The sequence below is a fragment of the Pteropus vampyrus genome, unplaced genomic scaffold (assembly GCF_000151845.1).
Source record: "Pteropus vampyrus isolate Shadow unplaced genomic scaffold, Pvam_2.0 Scaffold4, whole genome shotgun sequence".
Classification (NCBI taxonomy): domain Eukaryota; kingdom Metazoa; phylum Chordata; class Mammalia; order Chiroptera; family Pteropodidae; genus Pteropus; species Pteropus vampyrus.
Genome location: NW_011888785.1, coordinates 23,228,171 through 23,253,846, shown reverse-complemented (window position 1 = coordinate 23,253,846; position 25,676 = coordinate 23,228,171). Strand labels below are relative to the sequence as shown.

Genomic DNA, 25,676 nt, shown 5'->3' with positions numbered 1-25,676 from the left:
CACAAACATTTTTTGGAGCTGGTTTAAATTAAATACATTAATTGAAAATATTTGTGCTCTTCAAGCTACAGCACTTCTGTGTTTACTCTGCTAACCTTCACTGTTTACCCAGCCTAATGACAGGCTTCTGCCTTCATTTTCTGGTTATACGCCATTCTCTCCAGAACCCTACTCTATACCTCCAGCCATGGACAATCTGTCCCATTTTGATTCAAACTGAAAGTCCCTCCTTAATTACCCACACCTGCTAACCATACAGATTTTCCCTGCCTGGAGACAATTACGGGCTTGTTTCTCTTCCAAAATTAAATATGTATCTCTAACTCTGAGCAGAGGTGAACCTGAATTTACTACCATCATTGCCTTAGACACTTGCTGCCAGTTCCATTTGGTACCCATGTCTATAACACAGTCAGTTCCCCTAGTTCTGCATAGTTGGATCTTTACTACACTGTAGCCATAAATGAGGCTCTCAGAAGATTTTAGTCCTTATCACTTCTTCTGCCACAGAAATCAGATGCCATCTGAGGCCAAGCCTATTTCACAGAAGCAGCCTTCCACCAATATTTCGTAAACAACTTCCCAGATCTCCTATCACAAATAGCACCAACTCCCTAACATTACACTCAAATTAGATCTAATTAGATTACACTCTCACCACCCATATCCATTTGAGAAATCATGAGAGAAATATAAGAAACAATACCAAGGAAGTTTACAACTGTATCAGTGTGAACTGGAAGTACTCTTACCTTCAATATGCAACTGTTAAAATGAAAAGAAAAAAACTCTAATCGTATTAGATAAATATGCTATACCTCAACTATTCTTAAATTTTAGATTTTATATAACAAATAAGGAAAAATAGTTACCTTTTGCTTTCCTCACCTATATAGCCTTACTACAAAAAGTACGTAAATGGAATCAAGGTCTGGAGACACAATTGTTTAATGAGCTACTCTAATTCAATTAGAAAGGAACAAAAGAATGGCATAAATTATTCATTCAGTCTTTTGATTTAATATGCCACATAAATGGGGGTAAGAGCAGCCAGGATTTTTGCTCATTCTGAGGTCACTGTGTAGTCTAATGTAGACTTGCATTTAATTACTATAATACACCTCCCTGATTAATCCAATCACCTGGATTGTCTTTTGTTATGTCTCAGAGCTATGAAATATAGTACTACAACTTCATTGGGTAAAGCCTTTTCTGGATAATCATAAATTTCTTATTTAGGTGTTTCAAGAGGTGCCATATGAAAGTTTCACAGTGAACTTCACATTTAGAGTTTCAATTAATGATTCTACTTTTAAAAAATTATCAAAACTATTGATTTTTTAAAATTATATTCTGATTTTTAAGAGCGTCTTCAATAATAATTCAAGATAACTCAATACATTTAAGTAATGAGGTGAGTTAGCAATGTTGAGGTTCCAGAATTAAAGCATATTTCTGCTCAGAACTATTATTAATCTATTTAGCTTCAAAACAGAATGGAAACCTCTAAAAAAAAAAAAAAAGAAAGGCCAGAAGCTATATTGATTAATATCTACCCTTCGATGTGCTCCAAACTGGAAATTTTAAACACAAAATTTGCATAAGATTTATAATTGAATTTCTGCTCAACAACATAGCATAGTACTTAGAATACTGGAACGTCACAAAAACAAACAATATGGAATTTATATTTGCTGTTGTTCATACAATTCATGTTAGCTGTTGTATAACTTCAATATGCTTTCATCCTGTCCTTTACAATAAAACCTGTTGAGTTCTTCTTGATGCATCACAACTAGACTTTTCTAAACCATATCTAAATGTATATCATTTACTGTATTAAAACAGTAATCTCATTCTCTCTTACATGGGTCACGATTCATAGTCCAATTTGTACTTCTGTTCCGTTTATCTAAATGCTATCTATCTTTTATGGTCCACATTGAATTTCCTCCTTTGCCACTTTATAGTCCATCATCAATTAAGGTCTTCCCTTCTCAACTATTACTACAACAGTTTGAACCACAGCATTTGGACTCAAATAGATAGTATTTAAAATTTGTTTTACAATTATTTCCTCTATTCTCCCCTCCTCTCCTCACACAGACCCTAAAAAGGAATGACCACTTCTCATGATTACTTTTATCTCTGTATTGGATACCAAGTAAATTTTAGATATTATTTAATGATAAATTATTCTAAACTTTTTTCCTATTTTTCATCATATTCTCTTCAAATATTTGTTGAGTGCATTATCAGTATTGTTATGTCATATTATATTACTTCGAATGCCACAGAAATATAGTTATCTAATATATACTACATTATAATAGAACGTATAATATTTAAAGAAACCAGGCTAAAGTTTGATATGTGATCATGCTTTCTGCTATTCAAGGATTACCCAAACCACATGTCCTCTGCCACAAAGGCAGTTACTCGCTAACAGCAGTTTGGCTACAGATGGCTCACTGCAGTTGACATCTTTAGCTATGCATATTAATGTACAATTTATTTTGGTTAAAAACTAGACACTAGCATTCCTCAGAACTGTGACGACATGTGCAGCAACTTGGTGAAACACTTTTATTTAAAACAATTCATCCAAGTTGGATGGATATTTCCTCCTTAAAAATGTGTGCATTAATAATTTCTGCTGCATAATTCAGCAACATTAACAAACTTTGTGAAACATAAACTAAACATGCCATTTTCCCTTCATAAAGCATAATAATGTTCACTAAATGCTAGCAATAACAATTTGTAAAAACTCACAATATAGGATCAAATAATAAAAGTATATTTTAATATGTTTGTTAGTACAGTTCAAAACAAGAAAACCAAGACTTTTACCAAAGCACAATTTACAAATTATAGCACATGAACACAAAAATATATTCACACTCTATTACAGTTACATGAAGAGAAGAGGATCCCAAATCAGTAAGCTGAACTTACATACATTATACATTAATACTTCAGAACAGCCTCTCATATGGCAAGTTCAAACTTTTATACCTCAGTTAACACACGCCTTGAGCTATCATACATTTTGTAGCCTATGATCCAATATTTCCAATTAGGGAGTGTTTGTTCAATCATTTGAATAGCTTATTGAATTGTCCTATTATTTCATTTAAAAATGAAAAATAAATTACATTAGTGAAAAGAGCCAAAGGTCTCATAAACTTTGTAAATTCATTACATCTGCTGTATTCTATGTCTATATTATGTATATCTTCAATTAAATGCTCACTGAAATTAAGACAATCACTTGTATGTTGATTTGGAAAGAAATACTTCTCTTAAAAAATATATGAAACATTAAAAGTATATTAAAGCTGTGTAAAAAGATAAAGTTTCATGAGGTTCCAGCCTCTTTTAGCTTTTTGTGAATGGAAGCCTTTTAAAACCTGTAGTTTATTCATATTTTATATAGTTGTATACATGTATTTTTAAGAATATATTTAAGAAAAATGTCATTTTAAAATTACACGTAATCAGCTTTACATTATTTTCAGATTTTTTCAGAGATTCTACCTACATTTTTAATTATCATTTATTTCCTTCTGAATGTATTTTTAATCCTTCCTTTGTTAAGGTAAAAAAACATAGATCTGCACATTAAAATTTTTCTCAATGAATGCTATTACAGAATTTCCAAGCATAGGTTAATATAATGAAGCCTGCCATTCACTTTTTAAAATTGTTTTCCATAAGTAAAAGTCTGCTAAGAGTTTTTATGAATTTTACTGAAAATTCTGACTATATTGAACAAATGATAGAAATGTCAGATTTCTATCAATTATTTTGCAATTGATTAAAAATATGTATTTTTGATCACAGAGAAAAAGAATAGGAAAGGTTGTATATTATAGTTTCATATTCAGGTGAGATCAGATTTCATCTATATGAACTTCATTCTATTTTACAAATAAGATTCCACCTTCATTTGCTAAATTATTGACTTTCCTTCTAGATCCTCAGTTCTATTCTTGACAGTGAACAGTCATAGCAATTAACTTTGTCATCTGTTTTTTCAAATCTACGAGTGCTTGGTTCAGTAGGAATATACAGCTTTCTTGAAGAATAAAAAAGAACTCAGCAATGTAAAACTCTGGTTTGAGCAATAATGAATAGAAAGGCATAAAATCAGTACTCTTGGACCTTGACACTTAATCAAAAATAAACTCCTGCCAAGAAGGTTAATTTCTTTTTAACTTTAAAACTATGTAAAATTTACACACACACACACACACACACACACACACACACACACGCACACACGCACGCTCGCGCGCTGTCTCTCTCTCTCTCTCTCTCTCTCCCTCCCTCCTCTCTCTTTCTGTAATCTAGAAATTTAGACAATGGTCCATTTAGAGACTGTGTAGTCTCCTATTAAAAAGATGCTAAATTTGGGGTCAGCAAGTCCAGCTTCTTTAGTGGGATTTATTGGGAAGTAATTCTCTGACCTTGCAAGTTACTTAAATTCTTAACGTCAGTTTTCTCATCTACAGATGCAGGTAACAATGATGGCACTATCCCAACTTGTCTATTAGAATTATAAAGATAAATAATAATAATAATGTTATATTTATTCATTTCAATTTCAAAGCACTTCCATTCATATAGCTAAATGTGATTTTTATTTACTCTCATATCATAAGGAAACTACATACTCAGAAAAAAATGACCCAACAAAATCACAAATTAAGTAAGTAGCTGAGCTAGGAGATCATATCTACATTTTCCAAGTGTAAATTACCATATTCTCTCCACTTTTCCAAAGGATCATCTAATGATTAATTTATAAGGAAACACTACAGATTCCAAATTGCTTTAGGTATGAATTCTAATTTTCTTAGTCTCTAACTTGTCTCTAAAATATGGATACTACCTTATTAAATGAGCATTAAATGACAAAATGCATATAAAGTTCCTAGTGCACAATCTGAAATGCATAGTGTTCAAATTATGATCTCTTCTTCTTGTGACTACAAACCAATCTCCTTTCTTACTGAAGAAAAATCAAGAAACACTGTTCGTAGTGAAGTTATTTCTTCCTTATCAAAGGTACCTAGAACTACTTTTAAGTAAATTCATAGGAATATCAGCAAGAGTGTACATGTGTGAGGGGCAGAGCAAGGACTACAACCCCGATCTTTTTATGCCTTATCAATACATATGATAATGCCACTACTTTAAGGAAAATAGTTAAAAACTTCTAATAGATTTTTACAACTTTGTCTTTAATACCTTTAAAATGTTTGTAAGAGCCTGTTGTTTTTTTTTTTTTTTTCCTAAGCTAGTTAAGATATGGAATGGGGGGAGTGTCAGATATGTGTGTTTTCTCAAGGGATGTAAACAATAAGCAAGTTAACCCATCACTGACCCAATAAATGATTTTATTAAATGTATCTGCTTCCAGAGCAGAACATCTTTTCTTAGTAAACTCTATAGATCATCATACCAATTGAATAATATATAAAAATGGTCTTAGTAGGTATTGTAAAAGATAAATTTGCAGGAAGACACCTGAAACATTAGTTATTTAAAAGTAATAAAAAGGCTTTGAATCTAATGATTAAACTTAAATGCAGTGCATGAGGGATATATAGTTATTTTATACAGAAAACATCCAAGTCATGAAGAAAATGTTACAAATTGGACCTCATCAAAAAGTGAGTGCTAAACAAATACAGTGTTTGTAAACATATTTAAGTAATACAAATTTTAAAAATATCAATCAAATATTTCTATCCCTTAAAATTCATTTAAAAACTCTTTTAACTAAAGATAAATTAATTTTGTTGTAGTCAGGGTATTCTAATTTTAAATACTATAAATGATAACATATGGGTTATCAGAGAATAGCAAAAAACCTCAGCGTCTTTTATCTTCTAAAAACCTTATGTTTAGAATCAAGGGACTTTATTTCTTTTTATTGGATTCATATAAAAATTGTGCCAGTTAAAGTACACATGGCTGTGGCAAGAAAAAATGTTATTAAAAAACTGACCTAACTTGCATCACAGGCATAAAGCATTTCAAATCATCATTGTTATTTAGAACTGAAAATTCTTGACATTTTACTAAGTAGAATGCCAAAGCTGAAGATATAAAAATCAAGGATCTAAATTCTTTATCTAGTCCTTCACATTATATAATTTTTTAACCAATCATTTGATAAATAAGAATTTTTTAAAATACTTGTGTTAATTATAACATAAATTTACAAGGTAAAAATAGTACAAAAAGCTACTAAAAGACATTAAAAGTAAAAGCTTCAATTTCTACCACCAAGTCTTACTCTCAAGAATCAATCCTGTTAACTTTTGCTTTGAGTTTTCCTTGTGGTTGCCATTATAGCATCAAATAAATTTTGATTTAGAAATTTAGTAAAAATAGTATGCATTTTTACCTTACTATAAAAGCTACAGTTTTTTCAAAAGACAACTTTATATTATCATCTATTTTAGGACTGTCTTAAGTAGTATCAAATAAATCATGTTTGATACACAAGAGTAGGCCCTCTAGTAATGGTCATTTCATTCAATATCTTTTCATTATAATGTTGATGAGATGCCGCAGAAACTTAACTCTTATTTATATCAATTAGCCTATGGTAAAATTGTTTTTGTTATGTCACTTCTCCACAGTTCCAAGAACCTATCAATGTTGTTAAGCGAGGACCCCACTGTGTTCACTATAAGTTTTAATACACAATAAACTAATACATAACATTCTGAGTTTGATTTGTATACTATCTGGTAGCATCTCACATTCCACCACTGTTATGCAATCACATTTTGGAAAACACTGATTTAAAGGCTTTCTGGTTTTCTTCATTTCTGGGGTACAGTCAGCCAATAGATAGATGTGAGAGAGGAAGAGGGAGAGGGAGAGGGAGAGGGAGAGGGAGGAGAGGGAAGAGAGGGAGAGGGAGGAGAGGGAAGAGAGAGAGGGAGAGAGAGATAGATAGATGTGAGAGAGGAAGAGGAAGAGGGAGAGGGAGAGGGAGGAGAGGGAGGAGAGGGAAGAGAGAGAGGGAGAGAGAGAGATGATGACTTATGCATTCTTTTACTCTTTCTTGATAGCTTGCCTAGTTACAGAATTCACCTTATCACCATCTCTAGAAATTTAAAGACAGTGTCCCCTATTTGTTATTTTTTGTGTTGATACTGAGTAATTTAGCTGCCTGACTTCTCATCTTTTTATAGACAATATTGCTTTTCACTGTGGAAGTCTTTCGATTTTACTCCTTATCCGAAATTTCACCAGGATGTATCTATCAGTCATTTCATTAATTTGTTTTGGCCATTAGGGGGAATCTGAAATTTCACCAGGATGTATCTATCAGTCAATTCATTAATTTGTTTTGGCCACTAGGGGGCCTGTACAATATGAAGACTTCCATCTTTCCATAGCTCAGAAAAATGTTCTACAACTTGTCTCCATAGTACTGATTCTGAAACTCCTATTAGAACTTAGATATAATCTATGTGATTTTTAATATGTCTCTTAGAGCCCCAGAGATCCCAGAGTCCAAAGGGAACTCCAGAGCTATAAATAATCACCTCTCCAAAATGTCTACAACTCCATGGGCAGGAGTCCAGAAGGAGTTCACCATATTGGCGATAAAATGCTCATCCCCAGCTTCTACACTACTTTAAGATAAAGTAGAGATGTGAATCTCAGAAATCTACATTGTACTGGGTACATTACCAACCCCCTTCCCCAAAACCCTAGCTTCAGTTAGGACTAGATACAGAAATTAGACCTTTAGCACAACTAATAATTCCAGTTCACTGAAGTTCCCTTAGGAAGCCACTTGCACAATGGTTTCCTCGGCTCCGTTTCTGTTACCTTTTTCTCATTTTCTTTCTATTTTCAAGGAATTCTTCAACATCCCAAATTATGCTACTGGTGGTCTTTTCATGTTCTGGAACTACTATACTTTAAATCTATTAAAAAGTGAAACCTTTGGAGAGGAGGTGAACATATGTGTGCTCAGTCCTCACTTTTGAGAACCGTTGTGCTAAAAAGACTTTTGTGCTAAAACATCAACCTACTAAAAAGGGATGATCACCTTTCAGCTAGCTACTCCACCATTAGGAATGTCTTACTTTCTTTCTACACAGGATCCAGCCTCTGGACATTTGGCATAGCTCTACTCTTTCTCGCCAAGTCTTAGATTTTCTCCCACTCAGTTTCTCTTACTAGAAACGGAAAAAGCATCAGGACTATCCACCTAAAGAGATGACCAGTTAAACAGTTTTGCCAACCTGAAGAATTTCAGTCATTTATTGTTTTACTTTTTAATAAGTGTAAAGAGTTTATATGCAAGTCCAGGTATGTTTGTTTTTTGTTTGTTGTTTTCAGCTGCTGAAATATGGTCATATTTTTGTTAAATAAAGCATTTGGTTTCAGCCAAGAGACTTATTACTATATGGGCCATGATGACCTAAAATAATATGACAAACCAAAAAATCCTACCTAAATCTACTTGCATCAATAACCTTTGGTTCATAATCGACATTCTGAAAAATGACAAGTCATTTCCTATTTTATAAAATTTCATATGATCCAAAATTATCAGACATTAGGGGCAAGACTTTAAATCTCTCCCTAAATCTACTGTGCCCCAGGCTACAATCAAAGGAGATAAATAAATAAACACCACAAAACAACAAAATGTTTTTGTTACTAATTAGAAAGCAAATGTTCTGTTTCTGTGTCAGAAAGCAAGCCCAAAAAGAGACCAGCATTGCTGAGATTTATTCCATTAATGGACTGGCAAGAAGAGACACTGCTATAAATTTCTCTTGACATCAAAAGTCTAGGCTTAGAGCCAGTGAATTTTTAAGATTTATTTGCAAAAGCACATATCTTGACAGCTACCAGAAAGGGCAGTTAATTTAAATACCGTCCTCTTCACAGAGATATTTGGGTTGTATAAGGGGCGTGCATGCTGTCTAGCACAGGTGGGGAAGAACAGGTAAATTTCGTTAAGGACGTAAATATCCTCTTCTCTAAAGTTCTTGTCTGAGGGTTGATACCTCTCCAGTCCTTCCTCCCCAGACCTGGTAGTCACTTAAGAGCCAGGATATTCAAAAGCAAATATAGTCATAATTCTGATGTGTTGGTAACAAAAAATATCAGAAATTCTCCTAGTCGTTTTAAGGAGTGATACAAGAGACCAGTATTCTATTTTACCCATAGACTACAAAAGTAATAAATAAAGATTTACTGAATATAAACATCAAACTTGAAAATAATAAATTCATATAACTTAAAGTACTAAAGAAGGAACAGCCTCTGTTCTTCCCCTGCATGGAAACACTCTGTTTATTCAATCTGAACATTTGAGGATAATTTGACCCAGAGTGTATGGTGTTCTTTGGAAGATTCAGAGAAGTCCACTTTCTCATGGATATATATATACATATATACACATATTCTCATGAATATACATATTCTCATGGATATATCAGTTTAGAAGTGGTGATCATTCCCCAAATTTCATCTGTCTTATTTCTTGAAACAGCCTCTATCCAGAGTTCAAACTTCCCAACTCTAATATCCTGATAATTCAGGCAAGTTAAAATGAAATGTTACACTGTAGATCAAATGGCTTTTAATTTCACCTCAGAACCCAACAATTTATGAATTGTATCTATGTAGAAAACAAATTGAGAGTAAACTTAAAAGTCAAATTCATTTAAAATAAAATGTCCATGTTGCATTATATTACAACTTTAAAAGCACTTCATATACTTAAAAATACTCTTCATATAAATGTTCAGTTAAACCTCCTAACAACCAAATATGTTAGGCAGAGAACATGTTACTATTTGTCAAGTGATGTCATTACTACAGAAAATATAAATGACTCACCCAAGCTCTTCTCATCCATATGGGGATGCTTTCCTTTATTAAGCAAGTGAGGCCCGCTACCTGCCCCCACATTCCCAACTCCTTTCACATGTGTTCAAATTCTTATTATTCTTCACAATTCCAGCTCAAATACTTCTGGTTTCATGAAGACAACTGTGATACTCCTGCTGACAGTGATGGTTTCTTCCTTTTACCTCATAGCACTTTCTTTCTCTTACTATCACGAATAAATGGATTTGGAATCAGATTTGGTTTGGGTTCTGCTTGGCTATTTAATATCGGTGTGATCCTAACAAGTAAACTAACCATAGTAACTACTTGCAAATCAGTTTTCTCACTAGTATAAAAAGCAAAACAGAATATACAATCCCAGAGAATTATTTGGAAATTTAATTTTGATAAAGCAAATAGGAAAGACCTATATGAACTGTAAAACCCTATACAAAATTACTTTTCATATACATATATAGAGTTTTTTTTCTTATATATAATTTTTATTTCCCTATTTTCTGGTTGAAGGACTCTATATCTAATGAATAGCTGATTCTGTCATAGCACTCATTGGTGCCTCATGACTAGGTTATTGATACAAATTTCTAAAATGAATGAAGAACTGAAAGTATGACTATATTAGTCAAGGTAAGTTCCATAAAGCAGAATGCTCATCACTACCTGCTAAACATGAAAGGCCAAATTCTGACTTCAACTTCTCTCCAGTCTCATTGCCCACATCTTCTTCCCCAACACTTCAGCCAACCTAGATTTAACACTGATTCCCTAAATACTTTGTATTTTTCTGGCTCTAGGTTTTGAACCAAATCATTACCCCCTTTCATGAACTTCAGCTGTTGAAATAGTATCATACCTTATATACCTGGCTCAAATATCATTTTTTCCATGAAGCTTTCCTTAATCTCACTCAGTGGTAATGGTTACTTCCTACTAAAGTCTATATTTGTTCATATCTCTCACAGACATTATCATTTGACCACATATTATACTTCCTTGTGCACGTATTAACTAATCTAGTACATTTTGATCATGTTAAGATCAGCGTATATATTAGTTATCTTTATATCTCACCAAACATGTAAGAAAATATCTTCCATATAGCAGTTACGCAAATAATATATGTGGCTTGAATGTCCAACTGCATGTTTCTGCCTTATGAATTGCCATGAAAACATGACAAACATTTTACAAAATGATCATCTACTGTTTGAAGTCATTATTACTGCACATTCTATGGGCAGAAACATAGTTTTACCAAAATTTAAAGTTTCAAATACATATACAAACAACAGATAATCTGATTCCTTCCATAACTCAATGCAGCATGTTCTTATTAGTTACAATGCTATCATTAAAGAATGACTTATTTAAAAAGTTAAGGTACTCAATATGACATCTGGTTAAAAGAGCAAAAGATACTTCAGAAAATAATGAGGTTGACACATTTTTAAATGTATATCATTTTCATCTTTCATCACAAGTATCCAAACTAACATAACAGCTACAAACAATACTCATTGTTATTATTATAACAAAGATTTCTTTCCTAACAGTTGTACACAATTCTCTTCTTTCAGGGATATTTAAATCACTTATTCCTTCATTGCCTGCTTTCGGTTTTTCCCTGGGCTGTTCCAGACATAATGCACAAACAGCCCACCAACAGTTGTCTTCCAGGTGGACTAAATGGTTTCTGTGCCTTCTCACCAGGTTGGAGCTACCAGATTTCTTTTAAAAATGGATTCTTCTAGACTGTAAGCTTCTTTATTCTCACTTTATCTTATCTTTACTTTGTTACTTCTTAACTCCAGAGAATTTTTGCGTCTTTCTGCTGTTTTGTAGTTTTTGTACCCCAACCCTCAAATATCACAAAATCTTTACCTATTAAAATGCGATTTTATTCAGGGCTTTTAGTGATGAGTTAACATTAATTGACTTACTGAGGATTATTTTTTCTATTCTCAATCAGAATAAACAACCTTGAATATATTTGTATAACAACTGGCCCCTTTATAATTTGCTATGTCAGGAAGGCTTACCCAAAGACTTAGAGATATAAAATTGTGGTCCTTCTGAGAAGACACCCATCAATGTTGAACCAGCTCTAATGATTTCTTCATTTTATGAACTGACTTATGTTGTTATTAATGACTCAACTAATGAGGAAAGCATGCCCTCGCAGGGGATATCAAAATCACTGGCAAGTATATTAAGTTTTATATTCAAATTGTACTTAGAATTTGAAAACAATTGTCTGTGTTTTTCTCAGCACAAATATGACCCCAGTTAAGAGTATCATAATTTTGGTAGGTAGGAACATGAATTTAAAAGTTAAAGTAATATCACTGCATACTAAATAATAGTGTGGATTTTATACATAGAGTGCGATGAGTAAATGCTCAGTAACTTTCAATCAATTCATATTTGCTTTATATGCCAAATTCATCAGAAATTATGGTAATATTTCAGGCTTATTGGAGAAAATGGTTTTAGAATTTCTAACTTAAAATTGACAGAGAAGAATAAGAGGGAAGAAGGAGGGAAAGAAGGGAAGAACCAGAGAAAAACAATGCCATCCTATCATATCAGCAATAAACTAGGCACTATTTGTGGAAGATGATGATATGGTTTAAAAGCATGGACACAACGAATAAATGCACTCACCTCGGTTAAATGAGGATTGGGATTAAAACCACAGAGGCTACAGACAGTGGTTTGACACCCAGTGCATGTGTTAAAATTGGCCTTTTCTGGAACATGCAACAGAAGTTCAGTGGTATTGCAAAGAGGACAGATGGTTTTAGGGAGGCCTTGTACTGGAGTCTGTGCTGCAGACGGAAAACTCGGTGGCTGCAGAGGCTTTTCAGCTCCTGTTTGGCTTACTGGTTTTGTAGATTGCTGAGCTGAGGATTTTCCTGGGCCAGGCTGTTGAGGTGGGGGCTTTGCTGGGTCAGGCTGTTGAGGAGGGGGTTTTGTTGGGCCAGGCTGTTGAGGAGGGGGTTTTGTTGGGCCAGGCTGTTGAGGGCTTTTTCCTGTCCCAGGCTGCTGAGTCAGAGACTTCACTGGCACAACCTGCTGTGCCGGAACCTTTGTAGGCCCAGGTGGCTGAGCTGCAGACTGTGGCCCAGGTTGGTGAGCTGGAGATTTTGGTAAACCCGGCTGCTGGGCAGGTGGCTTCGTTGGCCCTGGAGGCTGAGCTGGAGACTTTGGCCCAGGCTGCTGAGATGAAGGCTTGTCTGATCCAGCCTGCTGAGCTTGAGGCTTTGCAGCCCCAAGAGGCTGAGCTAGAGGCTTTGCCCCAGGCTGCTGAGCTGCCGGCTTTGTTGTCCCAGGTGGCTGGGCTGGGGGCTTTGTTGTCAGCTGTTGAGCTGAAGATTTTGCTGTCCCTGGCTGTTGAGCTAGGGCCTTCACTGGCCCTGGTTGCTGAGCTGAGGGCTTTGAAGGTCCAGACTGTGTTGTGGAAAGTTTTTCAGGTCCAGGCTGCTGGGCTGGAGGTTTTCCAGGACTTGCTTGCTGAGTAGGTGGTTTAGATGGGTTTTGCAGTGAGGGTTTGACTGATTCTCCCCTTAATGTCTCTGACTGTTTAGTCTGAGGCCTGGTTGTCTCTCTTTGAGGTGGAAATTTTGTCTGGTCTTTCTGAGGAGCCTGGGTAAGCCCCTGGACTGGCTTTCCTGTCTCTGGGGGTTGTGATTTAACTTTTTCTGATTGCTGAGAAGATATTGATTTGGGAGAGCCATCCTGCTGAGGTGGGGCCCTCACAGGCTCTTGCTGCTTAGGAATAGGCTTGGGTGACTGTTGCAATGGTGGTTTTGTGATTCCTTCAGGTTTTCCTTGTTCCTTTTGAGCTATTTTTTGTTTCTTGGCGGTTTCTTCCTGGGATGCATCAGAGTCTGATATCAAATCAAAAGGATTGAATTTATTTACAACAGAGGAAACAGCACTTAAAGGGTTAACCTCTGAGAGGAAGCCAGGCATCATACTAGACTTGTGCTCTTCCTTAAAATCAGTTCTAGACTTTGATTCTTTCAAGCTAATAGTGGAAGGACTCCTTCCAGGCAATTTCTGCTCTGACCTCAAAGTGTCTGTAGTTCTACTTTTACTGAGACCAGGCTGAGCTGGACGCCCAAGGTCTGGCGGTTTTCCTGGTTGCTTTGGAGGGTGACTACTATCCAACTCTTGTTTCCTAGAAAAGTGAAACAAAAAGAAGTAAAAATGATGAAAATTATCCCAACTCAAAATAATATTAAAAAGCTATCTTTCTTATATCCTCAAAATTATGAACGTATAAATATAACTATATAACTAGAATCCATTTTTGCAGCATCCTGTGACTGTAAAACTTTTAATGTCTTTGTTACTTTTTTATAGGCCCAAGGTAGAGATTTTACAAGGTGAAAAAAAAAAGGAAAAAAAAAGAAAACAGTAATTGCTACTATAAATAATGAAAATATTAAAATATCAAGTTAGAAAATCTTCATAATAAAAATAATTTACATGTACACTTAACAGAATTTAACAATACTTAAAACCCTAATTAAATAGGCTAACTCGGTAAGTCAATGCAATGCTATGTTCTAGTACCTTCATGTTCACAGGGTGTATCATTTTGGTCAAAAGTTATGGTCAAAGAATGGTAGTCTCCCAAAAACTAGCAGCACTAAGAAGTAAAAAATATTCATTTTAAAATGTGGGATTTGCTGCATCTGTTTCTTTTTGTGTTTTATTACTTGATTACAAGAATTTACATTAGCTACATAAAGCACACAATGTGACATCAGGGGAGCTTCTAGTAAGGAGGTTATGGGATGCCTTTCTAGAAACTCTGAGAAAGCTGAGCATGTATTTAATTTTATCCTATTACGTCTAAAAAAGTAATATCCATGAAATAGTACCCTCATTAAAACTTTGTAGAATGAGAATTCCTAGTCTGATTAGACATTTTTGAGAAATAGTTCCATTTAATTATTTTTTCCAATAGCTAATTCTTACTCTCAGATTTCTTTGTGAAGTAATAATAGATGCTTAAGGCATTTTGAAATATATCCTAGCATACAAACAGTATCAAGCTAGTTGTGACCGCACTTGTGCAAAGTGTTGTTACTTTCCTTTGATGAAAAAAACATATAATGATCTTTTGCTTAATGTGTTCTATATTGACTAATGCCATTGTTCGATTATTAGTATTATTTATTGACAGTAATTTTAAAATATAACAAGTAATTAATTTGCAAGATTTCTTTTAATTCATAGACAAATATACAAGATGAATTTTTAAGTTTTGGAAACAAGATAAAATTTAAATGATTGTTAAATAATTAAAATAGTTGTTTCTTGCGTATACATGTAGCTAAAAATTAAGTACATTTTTAATTATAAATTTGCAACTAGTAACAACATGTGGCATAAGAATTATAGAAAATTATAAGTATTTTGTTTGATATATGTAGCTTTTTAATTTTGGAAAGGTTTATTTCTTTTTAATTAAAAAAAGGAGAAAAAAGAATGAGTAAATAACATTTAAAATATGAGATGATCACAAAAAAAGTTCTACAGGTTTTGTTTTGTCAAAATTTACATGCTAATAGACAAGACTTAAATTTCAGATGATTAAGTAGTTAATATGAATTAAGTTTTTGAAATTCCTCTAATGACACAGAAATTTGAGTATGGATCAAGATGTAGGGCATGGTAGAAACATAGAAGTATTACTTCTAACTGGCAAAGGATCAAAAAGAAAATAACCATAAGTGGCAATGCATACACAATGTAATTTTCTAATAAGATAAGTAAATAGAATTCTTAGGTCTGGCAGTTTCCCCCAGGAAAAAAAGTTTCAAAAACTTTAGATATTGCCATGTCTCTAAAGCCTTTACTTAAACAAGGACCTAAAATTATTACTCTAATTAATTCCAACAATTCTAAGATAGCATTTAAAATGTATTGCTACATATTTCTATTTGGAGAAAATAGAATGTTTCTTTACAGGTCTCCCTATGTGTTCCCTTCCATATGAAGGCAAAAGAACCACAGTAAACCTAAAATAGATTTTCAAAAGTTCACTGTTTAGATCTTTACAGTATTCTAGAAATGTTCTATATTACGTTAATAAAATCGACCACATGCTTAGGGATGCCATTATAGAAGTCACTATTCTATAAGTAATTATTTAGGCATTATATTGAACTGGCTCCCTTGTGCAAAGTCCTAGAAATCCATATTTAAACAGAGTACCAAAAAAACCTTATTCTCAGTTTAACTAAATTATTCTTTTGAAAATACTATTAAACTTAATTGTTTTTGTGATATTATTTAACTTAATCCAACATATGTACAAAACAAATAGGAATAAACTTTGTGAATACTGAGTATTTGTGATAACAATAAAAAACAAAATTTAAAGCAAGCTGTATCGGAAATTATAATTGCTTGGAAGTTCTACAAATATAAGTTGTATTGTATTATAGAATCCCTCAGTGAGAAAATACCTATATAGCTATAAAGATTGCTCTACAATTTAGTTTTAGTTGCTATAATTATGAAAATAAATGGAAAACATGGAGATCTGGAAGCAAAAGTAGAAAGATATTAAGAGAAAATATAGGCTTAATACCAAACAAAAATATAAAGAGGTCTTAGCAAACTGTGATCTTTTGGTGAATTTTTGTTTGGTATAACAGTTGTTCTGTTAAAAGGAAAATGACTAAAATGCAATCTGTGTCTTGTGTACTAGACTATGAACTCCTAGACAAAAAATATGTTTCACCCCTTTTTGTATCACAAGAACCAAACCTGGTAACTAGTAGATGAGCATTAATATTTGATGAATAAACATGTCAGGTTTTGTTTTATGCTTCTTCAATTCTTGTACATGCTTTCTAAGTTCTAAGTTCAAATTCTTCTACATGCCTTCTAAGTTCTAAATGGAAATGTTCCATATTCATTTTAGAACCTGGACTTGGCCTGAAGCTCTAGGAAGAAAAACAGTTGTGGAGGTAATTAGCCAGGAGGGGAGGCCCAAAGGAATGCTAAAGAAAATAATTGATTCAGTCACAATTCTTATAAAATATTCTACTTATCAGAAGTGTTTTTAGTAAAACTCTTTTTATATAACACGTCTCTAGTTGTAAATAAAATGAGTAGAAGTCATAACATTGCATTTCCTTGGGTCTACAATGAATCAAAAGTCTAAGAGCATTTCATTTGTAACCTGTAACTTCTAGCTTGTAACTACCCATGCTTTATACAACCTCCTTTTTCATTTTACTATTGTCATCCCTAGATTAAAATTTTTCTTTCATAGATTAGTAGAAAAAAAATGGTTCAGCTACAAACGAATTAGGTAAACATGTATTCAAGTGTAAGAATGTAAAAGCAGTTGGAATAATAAAATATTTTGTTAAAAGGAACATAGGCAATGACACTTGACAGTGCTGAGTCACACAAAATTTTACTTTAGGAATATCAGCAATGTTAGGAATTTATTTTTATACTGTAGAGGATACTAGGACTTAAAGAGACTAAGTGATTAATTGAAAGTTATAAAATTAGTCAGAAAATTATGGTGTCCTGACTCCTGGGGGTAGATGGGGGACTATCACTACATTGCACTGACTTCTCCATATGTAAAAGAACATAAACATCAATTAACTCATAAAAATAAATAATTCAATATATAACTTGACTGTAGCCATCATTGCTAGTGCTAGTCACTGCTGGTATCGATATTACTACTCTTTATATTTATAGGGTTTCTTCGTATTAAAATTCAAACAAAAATATCCCTCTCAGTTTTTAATTGATCCTCATAATGACTTTACAATATAGGTAAGACAAGTATTGCTTGCCTTATAGACAAGGTAATTGAGGTACATATGGCTGAGAAGCATATATAACTTACCAGGAGTCAGTTAAAGTTAATAGAATAAGAACCTAGGACTCTCAATTTTTATTTCTTAAAAAAAAAAAAAAAAAAATCAAACCCTACCATGTCTAACTCACAGCACTTAATCTCTTAAAACTTCAAATTATTTGAATATACTTTTGATATATACTTCAATTAATGTATTAATGTGTTTCTAAATATCTACCATATGGGGATTAATAACTTTCCAAAAATTATGTGCCTCTTATAGAAATCTTTCAGTAAAATACAAGCAGGTTGCAAAAATCAGAAATGTATTACTTATATATTTGGATGAAGCTTTCACCAATAACTATTTAAACCAGAGATTACCTATTAGTAAGAATTCTACCACAATAAATTATCAAATTCTTCATAAAACATAGTTTCATAGACTGAAATGACATTTTCAGCCACCCTCCAAAAGAAGAAAAGTTAGGAATTTAGAAATCAAAGTTCACACTTTTCTTGGTATTTGTAACCAGTATGCTAAACCTGTTGCTTGTGCTTCTTATGAAATATTGTAGAAGAGCCAGCACATATTTCTAAAAGGCTAATAAAAGTACTGTACCTCAATATTATTCTATGAAAATTTAGTATATGAACATTCAATATATTTTCCAAGTCACATTTTCATCAGTAGAAAAAAATAGTATATACTATAAGCTGTACTACTTAGATAATGGTTAAGGCTTTTAACCAAAGAAATAGCCCAATATATTATCAGTTTAAAAAAGAAAAATATAGTCAATACAAAGGAGTTGGTTTAACTAGTAGTGGTGGTTTCCTTTCGAGGAAATAGGCTTTTTACCTGATAAATTTTAGGCATTTGGGATTTTATGTGAAAAATTCTGTCACTATCCATAAAACATTTTATATTTCTCCTACATTAAATATTGTAATTATTTGACAAAATTATATGCATATACTTATCTGATAGGTCCTAAGGAAAAAAATATTTTAATTTTATGAAATAGGGTATAAGAATCTACACCTATATATCCAGATCTTTTACATTTCCAATACTGCAAAATTGTAGGTTTCTCTTCAGTTATTATAAAGCAGAAATGGTTTCAGGACCACGGATAGAGAACTATTCTCTATGGGAGGGTGCAAAGTTAAGGGGTTTGTTTATAGTAATAAATGCAGGGCCGGCACAATGATTATACCCTCTTATTACTCTAATTAGATACAACTAATTTATTAGGATGAAGGAAAATGGAGAGCTAGAGAAGAAAATGAATATGTTCATATTACAAATTAGCTCTTAAGTGCCTATGCAAGTTGTCGTTTATTTGCTTTGTCTTTAAAAGTATGTATTGTAAACTAATTTTAAGATAACACAAATTCACATGTTCTTCCATAAACTGTAAGACACTTGTATATAAAAGAGCAGTGGCTTAAAAAATCGCACATGCTAATTCAGAAATACATGTACAGCACCTGCTCTGCTGTGACCAAACCATATGTTTAATGCCACAACGTATTTTAGGGCCCTACACTGAATGTAAAAGGTGTATTCATTCTATACCTTCTACCTTAACAGCTCCCGTTCTCCCATGGGGGTGGGGTAGGAAGGAAGGACAAATCACTTCCAGGGTTATTAATGATATTGTTATTGAAATATTTAGATATAATTTACAGAGAAAAAGACTCCAAATGACCGAGGAAGTTTAAACAGAGACAGGTAAACACCTTGCTCTATCCATTTCCCAACACATCTGTTTTGTATTAATGGAAGACTTCCAGATTAGTAAAGCTCTGGAGGGCGTCTCTCCACGCCATCCTAGAGGGAAAAGGTACCAAAAGGCTAAAAATCACAACCTAAAATCACAGTTCCAAGAATGCAGCCCTTGACTATCCCACCAGAAACTCAACAACATTTTTATTCTGCCATCAGAAGGCTTATGATCTCTTTATCGCCACCCCATTAGGGAGGATAAAATGAACGGAGACGACATATATGTACTGCCGAGCTGGCACATACAGGCTGGCACATATGTGCACGAGAAGCTGTACATATATACCCGGACATATATATCATGCTGTGCGTGCCTGTGCATGGAAGGCGGCTCCGCAGCGGCAGGGGTGACGCTTCCCTTGGGCAGCCCCTGCGCCCTTGACATGACAGCGGCGATCTGTCTCCTCTCTTCTTCGCTCAGCTGGCTCAGATCCGCCTCCATGCCCGCCGGGATCACCGAGTGCAATGGGGTCCCCGCCCCGCCAGCCCCTCCTCCGGCGGCCGCTGCTGCTGCTGCCGCCAGCCCTTCAGGGAGCCCTTCCCCTTCCAAGCTCGCCTCATTGCCCATGGCTCAGGGAGGCTCGGGACCGCCGCGCTTCCTCCTAGCGCTGCGTCCCCGTCAGGAAGCCGGCGGCCGGAGGAGCAGCGCGAGCCGGGGTCTGCCGCGGGGCGCGCAGGCGGCGGAGTCCCTGGGCTCCGGACCGGGCACCGCTGCCCGGAACGCCAGACGGGGATTAATCCAGCTCGCAGGTGACGCCCGCGGCAGGTGCCGCCTCCATGTTGGACAACGCCAGAGAACCTTTACAGAAGACAACTCGCCGACGCCGCCTCAGCGCCCCGAACCGGGGAGAAGCAGATCTGAGCAGAGCCAGCCAGCGCCGTCGACCCCTCCCACGGTGCCCCGCCTCTTCGCAGTGCGCATGCCTCCCTCGGAACAGGTGATGCTCACGCCCCCGCCTATTCGCTCTGCGTCGTTCCATATCCTTCCTCACTCTTAGCACCGATTTAAAGGAGCCCAGCGAGAGCACAGATTAAAAACCTGGACGAAACTACCCTGGTTTCTTGCAGGCATATTTCAGGATGCCTCAACCTGACTTTTAGTGGACTACGTTCAAGGTGGGCGCAAAGGGACTGGAGGGGAAGTTCGTTCCCACCTTTGGTTCATGGGGTTTGAAGTTTCAGGTTTTTTGGTTTTTGTTTTTGTTTGGAAGGTCGAAAAGATCATAAGAATAGGTTCAGGTAACTGGAGATGAACAGGAAAAACCTGTTACCTTTGGGACAAATTTCCCAAAAGGAGCAAAAATGGGTCCTTTTTATTTAAATATGTCCCAGAACAATTAGATTAAAACTTTAGATACAGTATCACTAAGCAGTTAAGGTTTCTGAATGCATATAACTGTTGTACCCTAAAGGGACTACGTAAAAGTAAAGAATTGTGGGAAACTGTTGATAGGATACTGTCGTAAGGTATAGGGTGTAGAAATTAAAATGTTGTAGTAGTGTGAAATTTTGAGAACATGAGTTAATTCCATTGTTGTACAAATGTAGGCAGAAGAAACCAAAAAAGTGAACTCATCTGTATGAGTCGCACAGCTTATTAGCAGCAGAGATATAACTAATTAACCACTCTTTCGACGACCCACTCTCCACCCACCCCCAACACACACACTATTATTTTGCTACTACATTTCTTAGAAGGGAATGTTTCAGTTCAGTACTAGGTCTGCAGCCCCAATTTTGCTACCTACCTTTCCTAACAGAGTGGACTTAAGGTATCAGTTGTTGAGGTTAAAGAAAATCAAAAGCTAACAACTGGAACAAGTAAACAAATTAGTAAATTGCTCAGAAAGTAAGTTTCCAAGTGTTTGCAGTAATCATCATAATAGTTTAGGATTGTGCATTCCACTTGTATCAAAACTAAAAGGTGGCACAGTTATAACAATGTGTGACTACATGACTACTCTATAGCTAGACATCGGATGTATCATTACTGGTCGAGTTCCTACAGAAATGCATAAACTTTGATTCTCTCATAACAAACAGATCTGACTTCCAAAGTCAAAACTGCAAAGAGTCATTCATTTAAATAAAGTAAAGAGGGCTCTCACTTCATACAAACAAATCAAGCTGAGGCAACCTGACATTCTGATGGCCACAACTGGAGAAAAATACGTTGTGGTCATACCTCCTAGAAATGAGTTTGCTTCAGAAAAGTAGATAATTAGGTACAAATTCCAAATCATAATGCCTTCACTGACCAAACGAGTAACAATTTTCATGGCCCAGACTGCTCTGTGAATCAGTAACATGGTAGATGAAGGTAGGAAAGGAGAAGAGCCATACACTGGCTTTCGTCTCATAATATTCTCAATTTTTGTGAGAATAAAATATATTTGATTTATTCACACCCACAAACTACAAGCTAAAAAATAACTACCCTTTCAAACTCTAGCATCAGAGTAATGATTAAAGTGAGAAAACATATTAACTCCATATTCTCTCCTATTGTAGATGAAAAGAAGTAAAAATAAATAAGAAGTGATAATATGTTTGCTAGGCTAAATAAAAAGTAATCATTTGTAAGATGAGAATATTATAGCCCATTGGGCAAAAATGTGCATTCACTGCTCCTTCCCTCCTTTCTCCAAGGAGCAAACATCATCAGAAAACAGGAAAATTGGAATATATGGTGAGAAGAATAAATGGACTGTAAAAACAAAACATGATTGTGACACTTTGGAAACATTTTGATATTTTTTAATGATTTTGCCTTTGGTATCCTTAAAACTGAATTTTTAATTAAATTTCTTATTTTAAATTCTCCATTTCAGCTTAAGGTCACTTGTGCTTAGGAGATGTTTCTGATCTAAACAGAAACACTGCACTCCTTATGTGTGGATTCTTAGAAATCTAGGGGTACAAGAATGTTAAATGTCATAGATAACTTTATCGAGTTCTTCCTTGCTTACCCAGAAAAGTGTCATAATTCGTTTCATCCTACAAATTAATGGTGCTATATTTAAAATCTTTGTCATATCTTCACTCTGATTATCACTTATTTGAATTTAGATTTAAATTAACTGATATTTCAGCTCCAATTCTCTCAGGTAATGAAAGGATCGATTTCTGAAAACTTACACTGTTACATACCATTATGTTTTTAAAAATGACTTCCCAACCCAACAAAACCAGATCTTTTCCTTTTACTTAATTTTTGTTTCATTTTCCCTGGTAGTTTTTAAATGTAATAGTTAAAAACTGAACATGGCTGGATAATGATTCCTTGGAATGGGGTGGTCTAATCTAATAGTGTCCTTGCAGAACCATTCAACCTGGGATAAAATCAAGTAGATCACCTTATGTGTAGTCACATGTACAATACTTAAATAAATTAATTATTTTGCAAAAATTGAAGTCAGAATAGTTTTTATCAACTATAGAAAAATATGTAGGCTCACTAATTTTTAAAAACCTACAATTAAATAATCTTCCTATAATTTGGCCTATAAAAAATAATAGCATACATTTATTAAACTATTTAGCAAGTAACATTTTGAATATTAGATTACTTATTAAATTCCCATATGTCATGGTTAAAGCCATTATAATAATTCTAGTGAGTCTTTTGTAAAATATAATTTATAAGCTAAATTAAAGAGTATAAATAGATTCTACCTTTCTGGAAAATAATTTAGCAATACCTATCAGGAGCCTTAAAAAGATTCATAACCTGTGCTAAACTCCTGGAAATCAGTCATAAAGAGACCATTTGAGTTACAAAAATGATTTGTGAAAAAAAAGTTCACTGCGGTATTACTTATAACAAATAAATTATAACAGTCATTACTGTGTCAATATAGAAGAACAAAAAAGTAAAATCTGATACTAGATGATAGTATTTTATGAAGATATTCATTTAAAATAATGCTTTTGTAGAGTATAGGAAAAATTTCACAACATATAGATGGGGTAAATTTTCATAAAGTTCCATAATAATAAATGTGTCTCAAAAATAAACTACTTCAATGCATAGGAGAAAAATAGGAAATAAACAAATGAAACCAACAAACAAAACCCATATATATTTAATGACAGGACCATAAGTCATCTTACTTTTCTCTCTAATTTTCTATATTTTCTAAATTTTCTAAAGTGTATTTGTAGATTTCGTTTTCTTTTATGGTAGAAGAACATGTATTTATTGTTTTTGTTGTTTCTTTAAAACAACAAAAACAATAAATACAACCTGTTAAGCCAGGCAATCAAAACGTAACATCTTTGAAAAAAAAAAAAAAAGACCTCTGAAGAAGCTGGAAAAAATCACGTGGTATATACTATAACAGTGATTTCATGTGATGTGATGAGTGATAAAATTCAGGTTATTCTTATACTTTCTATATTTAAAATCCCATGTATTTTAGTGTGTGTATGTATATCTTCATTTTATGTAAGTATATATAATATGACAGTTTTTATACAGGCACATATCATTTTTTAATGTTCCTTAATAGAAGTTAAGAGAAGATTGTGTTAAATTAGGGGAGCAGGAACCTGCAGTAGCTTAAGGTCCAACATCATTTTTTGTTATGGCTGAGCTGCTTCTCAATTGCTGTTCTCAGCCATTTTTGTTAGTTCTGCTTTAAAATGAGATTTGCAGCTAGAGTGGAGGAAATTCAAGTGAGATTACAGTTGATTATGAACAAGCTTCTCAATTTTGAGGGGAAAAATTGAGAAGTGTTTTAGAAAAGAGTTTGATAAATGTATTTTTGAATTCTGACATCTGGAATATGAGACAGTTTCTTCCCTTTTATATTCATTCCAAAGTAAATCTGTAATTTAAAATAAAAGAGAAAGTAGCTTGTATTTAAAATGTGTTCCTATAGACACAAGATGTATAAAATATTAAGAATAAAATTAGTTTCTGTTACAATACAATATTACTTTGTAAATTGAAAATTACTAATAAGTCTTAAGCTTATAACTTAGGTGATTCAGCGTTATTCACCCATTTTATTAATGAGCTTTAGAATTCAGAACCTACTCTTTGGAAAATGAGGATATGTGTGCATATCTTATTCTTCATGATTTTGGTTGACTAGTCTGATTTTAAATCCTAGCTCTGCCGTTTACCTACTTGGGTTAGTAAGTCATTGACTTTTCAGAACTTGAGGTTCTTCAACTCTAAAAATAAAGAAAACAATATTACTACTCAGGGTTCCTGTGAAAACTAAATGAGAAAATGGATGTGAATGCATTTAAACTAGGAAACATATTATCATAATTGTGGTAGATTGTTACTATACTGGTCCTCAACAAATCATACTTCCCTGTGTCTACTATCCGCTACAGTAAGATTGCCACACATACGATCAGAAAGTAGGGTCTGTTTCCTCACCCCTTGACTAGAACTGAACCTCTGCCATTTTTTTTTTTAACCAAAAAAAAATGTGGTGAGAGAAACATACAATTTCCCAGGCTATCCTTCCAATCTGGCCCTCTTCATACCAAAAGAACTCCGAGTTCTAAAGTAGCTTGAGGCAAACCCATAAGGAGAGGATCCCAGCTGCCCCAGCTGCCGGTGGTCTCAGCTGAGGCCTGTGAGTCCCCTTAGAGGACCCTGCCTCAGCCGAGGTACCTGCAGGAGATCGTCACATCAGTGAACTAGATGAAGCCAACAGAAGAACTGCCCAATCAACCCAAAGGGTCATGAGATGGATTAATAACAGTTATTATAATAATAATTATTTTAATTCACTAGGTTTGGGGAGCTTTAAACTACTTAATTGATATTTCAGTTTTACACATTATGATTATGCATAATCTTTCAAAATTCCCTTTTCACTTTTAGTGATGGTTTTCCCATCTACTGTCCAGCTGGACTTGAGATATTTGGACCTGAGATATTTGTTAAAAATTTCCAAATGCCATCCTTCTCAACTATAAATTCTAGAGCCCAGTTATACTGCATACTTACATTCTTGTTTCGTGACAGGATCCAATGAGAAAATATATGGGAAGATGATTTTTGAACTATGTAACACTATCCATATATAGTTATCTAAAAAGATGGAAAACTTAAGAGAATTTTTCTGAGGGAGACCAATGTATTTATTTGAGAAGCCGCTG

General features: G+C 34.3%; 1 protein-coding gene across 1 annotated transcript in view; it reads right to left on the bottom strand.

Moving 5' to 3' along the window:
* PCLO (piccolo presynaptic cytomatrix protein) overlaps positions 1-20,118 on the bottom strand; it is a 368,833-nt gene extending 348,715 nt beyond the window's left edge. Inside the window, exons 1-2 of the mRNA XM_023533486.1 lie at positions 19,865-20,118; positions 12,574-14,092 (exon numbers count right to left, since the gene is read on the bottom strand). Coding sequence (XP_023389254.1) covers positions 12,574-14,092; positions 19,865-20,118 — 1,773 coding nt within the window. The remainder of the gene's footprint in view (positions 1-12,573; positions 14,093-19,864) is intronic.
* Positions 20,119-25,676: the final 5,558 nt, after the last annotated feature.